General features: G+C 71.3%; 1 protein-coding gene across 8 annotated transcripts in view; it reads right to left on the reverse strand.

The window, feature by feature from the left end:
• KCNQ2 (potassium voltage-gated channel subfamily Q member 2) overlaps positions 1-5,741 on the reverse strand; it is a 37,814-nt gene extending 32,073 nt beyond the window's left edge. For 7 of the 8 annotated variants that reach the window (XM_036010025.1, XM_028524085.2, XM_036010026.1 and 4 more), the window contains exon 1: positions 5,303-5,741. In XM_036010025.1, coding sequence (XP_035865918.1) covers positions 5,303-5,598 — 296 coding nt within the window. In that variant the 5' untranslated portion in view covers positions 5,599-5,741. The remainder of the gene's footprint in view (positions 1-5,302) is intronic. The other variant, XM_028524084.2, reaches the window with a different exon arrangement.
• Between the last annotated feature and the right edge of the window lie 259 nt (positions 5,742-6,000).

A 6,000-nucleotide genomic window follows, 5' to 3' on the forward strand; every position in this document is an offset into this window, starting at 1 on the left:
TCCAGGGCCCTCGGGACCGACCGCCGCACCGAACCAGAGCCCGGGCCTGCTTCTGTGGGGTCTCGGGACCCCCTCACTGGGGCCCGAGTCCCTGCCCTTAGGGTCACCGCCGCCCCAGTCTCCGTGGCAGGGCCCACGGGCGCCAGCGCTGACCAGCCCGGCATCTGGCAGGACCACTCTGAAAGGGCCACAGAGGCAGCCGCACAAACCCACCGAGGCCCCTGTTACAGCTTCCGGAACGTCATCCCCGCAGCGCCCACTCGGGTCCGGCGGGGCCCCCGGAGCACAGGCCCCAGGGCGGGGTCTCTGAGACCCTCGAGGCCGTCAGCCCTGTCCCCTTCCACGAGAGTTGGAAGCACGATCCGTCCCAGCCTCCAGCGGCAGGAACCACGGCCCCTCCAGCCCACGCCAGCCCGTGTGCTCCTGGCCCCCCGCTCCCCCCCCTCTGAGCCTGTGGCCACCGCCCCCTTCACTGACTCGAGAGACAGGCGTCTCTCCTCTCCGACCCTCCCTGGCACGCCCCCACCTCCCCAGGAGCAAACGAAGGGCCCGGCAGTCAGGCCCAGAACCTCGTCGTCCGGTCGGGAGCCGCCACCGCGTGCAGGACAACACCCTCCGTGCAGGACAACGCCCGTTGGGGACAACCCGGGTCTGCTTCCTCCTTTCTACCGTGGATCCGGCTGCTCGGCTCGCGCTCCATGGGGCGGGCTGGCCGGGCGCCAGCAGCCAAGACAGGAAGACGCCCCCCACCTCCGCCAGCGGTGGGGGGTGTCAGAGAGTCAGCTGAGCCGCAGCCCCGCCTGGCGGGCGTCTCCCGGGCTTGGGCAGTGCCGCCCGAGGGCGGGCTCGGCCTCGAGACCCTCGTGACCCTGGTGACCCTCGTGGTGACCGGGTCGGCGCACGACTCAGCCTTGCGGGGTGGCGAGCCCTGCAGACGGCCTCACGCCTAAGCCACAGCCCCGAACGCATTGCCACACGGCAGAGCCAGCTCAGAGCGGTCCTGTCCCGCGTCTGACGAGACCCAGGCCCAGAACCGAAGCGCCTGAGTGGCCCTGTGGACCCCGAGCCCCTCCCCACCCAGAACCCCAGAACCACAGGGCCGGGCGGCAACCTGAAGCCACACCCTCCTCGCCCACGTGCAGGGCGCTGTCCAGGAGGACCCGGTGCTGAAACCCCTCCGATCCGGCCAGAACCTCGGACCCACAAGACAAAGCGAAGTCCGGCCTCCGGTCCCCTGGCCTGGTGACCTCGAAATTAGAGCCTCTTTCTCTATGCAAAAAAAGCCAGTTCTAGCCCCGGCTGGCGTAGCTCAGTGGATGGAGCACGGGCTGCAAACCGAAGCGTCGCAGGTTCGATTCCCAGTCAGGGCACATGCCTGGGTTGCAGGCCACGGCCCCCAGCAACCGCACACTGATGTTTCTCTCTCTCTCTCTTTCTCCCTCCCTTCCCTCTCTAGAAATAAATAAATAAAATCTTTAAAAAACAAAGAAGAAGAAGTGGGGTGAGAACACAGCCCCTGTGGCCTTCCCCCAGGTCGGCCGGCCCGCACGGGCCCCTGAACGCAGCCAGACCGAGGACAGGGGAGCAACCTGTGGGGCCCCAGGCTGAGGGTGGAGGCCCACCTCCCGCCCGGTCCCGCCCACCCAGGGCAGACAAGTGGGAGGAGCAAAGACGTGACCCCACTTGGGTTATCCAAGGCCACGAAAGGGAAGGCACCCTGGCTGGGCTGGACACACAAGGGGATGGGGGTCCAGGACGCAGGGGGGCGCCTGCCCAGCAGCCTCGGCCTCAGAGGCTTCCAAAGGCACCCCTGGCCGCCGTCGAGGGGAGGGCCTGGGGGCCCAGGCCAGAGAGAGGCCCCCGGCCGCAGGCACAGGCAGTCCCGCGGGCCGGCCCTCCTCACACGCTCGAGTCCCAGCTGCTCCCAGCGGCTCCCGGACGTTGGGGGTCAGGCAGCCAGCACCCCGAGTGCTCCTCCCTGGGGCACAGAGGCCCTGTCAGCCTGGGTGGGGCGACTTGGAACTTACTCAACCCTTCCTGGCCTCAGTCTCCCCACCAGCGAAGTGGGGCCTCCCAGTGAGGAGTTTCAGGGACCACGGTAAGTATGGCTGCCTCTCCCCGCCTCCCGGAGCCTGGAGACCTGGCCCCCAAGGCGCCTGTGACGGGGGGGCACTCTCGAAGGACCCCCGGGGCCTTTCCTGAGCAGACACACAGCCCTGAAGCCCCCACAGGGTGGTCCGGGGCCTTTTCTGTGGCTCCTTCTCCCCCTGAGGAATCCCTGCAAACTCCAGGCCCCGCACTGGAAAATCCTCGTCCAGGGAGACACCCCCTCCCCAGGCACAGACCCTCAGGCCCCGAGACCTGCAGCAGGGGGGGGGGGGCTGGCGAGGAGCGGGCACAGGGCTGCCACCAGTTCGGCCGCATCCCCCCCTGCCCGCCCCCCCACCAGGTGAAGGGTCCATCGTGACTGAGGGTGGTGCCCAGGCCTGTGGGGGCCATCGCTGCACCCAGAGCCCACTCCCCACCCAGTGTGAGCAAGGGAAGGACCCTCCGGGGGCCTCGGGGCTGGGAGAGGGGGTCCCAGCGGTTTCTGTGGGGCCGGCCCGCACCTCGGGGTCTCGGGAGTCCAGAGGGCTGCTGCCTCCAGAGGAGCTGGAAAGGCTCGAGGGCAGGCAGAGGGAGGCAGGGAGGGAGGCAGGGAGGGGCGTGGCTCCTTGCCCGGTGCTCGGCTGCGGAGAAAACCCCTTCCGCAGCCCGCAGGGCAGGCGGGGGACTTGGCCTGAGGCCTGCCCAGCCCGGAGGCCCCAGGGCAGCCGCCTCCCTCCCACGCCTGACAGCAGCTGCCCCCGGGGCCCACTGGGACCCCCCCCCCCCCGCCTTCCGGAAACTGGGCTTTGGCGACAAGGGGCGGAGGAAAGGTGGCCCAGGAGGGCTCTGCGCTGCCCCGGACCCCAGGCCTGGTGGCTTGTCCCTCCCTCCGGCCCCTGGCTTCCCCAGGCCCCACGCAGCGCCAGGCCAGAAGGAGGAGCTTGAACTTCATTTAATTAACAAATCCACAAACCAAAGCAGGAGTCGCTCCATCAGCCAGGGCTGGGCGAGGGAGCAGGGCACCCGGGCGGCCACACCCCGGGGGCAGAGGCCTCTGGAGCTAGCCTGGGCACAGGGACAGTGGGGAGCTCCCTGCCCAGGGCTGGGTGAGGGGTGGGCCACGAGAACCCCGGCGGGACAGGCGTGTCCCCGTGGGGAGAGCCCACGCGGAGCCGGCCCCGAGGGTGCCTCTTCCCCAGGCCCTGCTGGGCCCACTTCACTGACCGGCACACTGAGGCCCGAAGCAGGTCTGTCCCTGCACTTCGGCGCCTCGGCCAACGGTGGCGGCAGCCCCTCCCCAGGAGCAATGCCGGCCCCTGGGCTGCCCTCCCTGAGTCTGCCCCTGCCCCCCCACCCGTGGGCTGGAGCAAGGGCAGTTCCGGGAAGCTGGTGCCTGGGAAAGGGGTTGAGGAGGGGCCCGAGCTGGCGGCGGGGCAGGGCTGCCTCAGAACGGGGGTGGCAGTGCCCCCAAAGTCCTTGCCCGCACACGGCCGGCCTGCTTGTCCTGACTCAGGGTAGCTGGGAAAAGAAACGATAGGACACAGACCCCCCCCCAGGCGAGCGCAGAGCCAGACCTAAGACCCCCACACACCCTGCGTCTGGTGTGAACGCTGCAGCGTCTGGGAGGCAGCTGGCACCGAGGACCGGCCCTTCAGGCCCCAGCAGGGAGCGGCCACTCAGGGCCGGGGCCGGGGCCTCACAGAGGGGCCATCCATGCCCCGCTGCTGGGCTGTGGGCCGGCTGGTATGTACCGGAGGTCACCTCAGGGCAGGACCTGTGTGACCAGAGCCGGCCCCACGGGGAGGCCCCTCAGCCCCAGCCAGGTGGGGAGGCAGGTGGGGTGGGAGGGTCACTGGTTGGGGGACACAGGGCTCCCCCAGGAGGAGCAGCACATCTGAGCACTGCCTGCCTGGGAGCGCCTGAGCCAGAGCTGCCATGGGGGGCCAACGGGGACTGACAGGGCCCAACGCTCCCTGTGCCAGGGGAGCCCCTGCCCCTGGGGCTCCCAGGTCGGCCGGCCGCCTGCTGGGCCAGGGGATGGCGTGCAGGGCACCTCCCGGGGACACAGTCCCCCCAGGACACCCTCTCCACACAGCCCGGCATTTCCCTCCCAGGGCCGCCGCGCCCGGCCCACGGAGGGTCTGTCGAACACACGGCCCGGGTCACACTCCCAGGGACACGCCCCTCCCGTCCCGGGTGGGCACGGGGTCGGGTGGAGGCGGTTTCCCAGAATCCCCCCCTCGCTCCCATCCCAAAATGCCTTCACACAAAATGGCCGAGCCGGCCCCGGTCCAGTGGGATGGGAGAGGGTGCCTGCCGGTTCAGAGGCCGGGCGGACCCCACAGCCATACACGCAGACCTGCACGGACAGCACACGGAAGGCCTGGTGCACACCACGCCAGCCGAGGCCCCGGGCCCTGCGCAGGGAGCCAGGGGTTCCCGGAACATGGGGCCTGGGGAGACTCGCAGCCTCCTGTGGAGCCGGGCGGGTAGGCCCCAGGCAGCTGCAGCTGTGCCCCTCCCGCCGGCGTCCACTCTGCCCAGGAGGGTCCGGCGCCCGAGCGAGGAGGGGGCGGCAGGTGCCGGCCTGCTCTGCAGCCAGCAGCTGCAGGGGGGCCAGGGCTGCGTGGTGGGGGGCGGAGGGAGAGTCAGGGGTGCAGGTGCGGCTGCCCCCGGCAGGCACCAGAGCGCAGGAGTCAGCTGGCCTCGGCCTCGGAGGGAGGACCCCTCCCCATTTCGGGCGGGCAGGAGCCTGCCCAGACGGAGTGAGCGGCTTTGGGGACTGGGCAGGAGATGCCAGCCCTTCCCCCGTCACTCGCGTCTTCGTGGGGAATTCCAGCCCAGGGGGACCCCCAGGAGTCCAGAAACAGAGGTGGGACGGGCAGCGCCGCCCTCCCTCCCCACTGGCCCTTTGTTCGGCGCCGTGGCCCGGGGAGGAGCCCCGCGGGCTGAGAAGGGGCGCCCGGGGTTCTGCTCACCCCGTCCTGGGGGGGAGGGGCTGATGCAACCCCGCCAGGCCGCGGTGGGTGGGGGGGAGCCTGGGAGAGGGCGGGGGACGGGCGCCCCCGCCCGACCTGAAGCCCGCACCCCGGAACTCCTTCCTGCCTGATCTCTCCAATCTTCGCCCTTCGCTCTGCCCCGGGGACGCGGTCCCCGCTGGCCGCGGCGCGCCGGGTCGGGTGCGGGGCGCGGGGCGCAAGGCGCGGACACTCACACGTAGGCGTGGTAGATGAAGGCCCACCCGCGCGGCCGCTCCAGCACGTTGTAGAGGAAATTCTGCAGCTTGCGGTAGAAGGCGTTGCGCTTCGGGGGCTTCCCGGCGCCCGCGCCGCCCGCGCGCGGCTTGCTAAGGATGCTGCCGCGCTTGGGGGCCTCGGAGCCCGCGATGAGCAGCGCGCCGTCCCGGGTGGAGTCGGGCGCGCCGGGGTCCAGCCCCACGAAGCCCACCTTGAGCTTCTTCTCCCCGCTCGGGCCGGGGTACACGCCGCCGTTGCGCGACTTCTGCACCATGGTGCCGGCGGCGCCCGGCGACGGGGGCGCGGGATCAGCGGGGGCGACGCGCGGGGGGCGGCGCGGGCCCCAGCCCAGGCCCTCGGCCCGAAAGCCGCATGGCCGAGGCGGCAGCAGCGGCTCCGCGCTCCTGCCGTCCCGAGTCTCGCGCAGGGACGCGGCGGCCACCTCGCCCCGCCCGCCGCCTCGCCCCGCCCCCCGTTAACCCCTGCGACGCCGCGCCAGCCGCGAACGAGCAGGGAGGGGCGAGGAGCAAGAGGAGGAGGGACCGGCGGAGCCAGGCTTCGCTGCCTCTGGACTGGTGGACCCCTTCCGGTTGCCAGGCCCTGTGCGCTCTGAGGAGCAGACCAGCCCCTTGGTCACCTCCAAGGTGGTCATGACCAGGCCAGCACGCCTGAGGGG

The sequence above is a fragment of the Phyllostomus discolor genome, chromosome 9 (assembly GCF_004126475.2).
Source record: "Phyllostomus discolor isolate MPI-MPIP mPhyDis1 chromosome 9, mPhyDis1.pri.v3, whole genome shotgun sequence".
In the NCBI taxonomy this organism is placed as follows: domain Eukaryota; kingdom Metazoa; phylum Chordata; class Mammalia; order Chiroptera; family Phyllostomidae; genus Phyllostomus; species Phyllostomus discolor.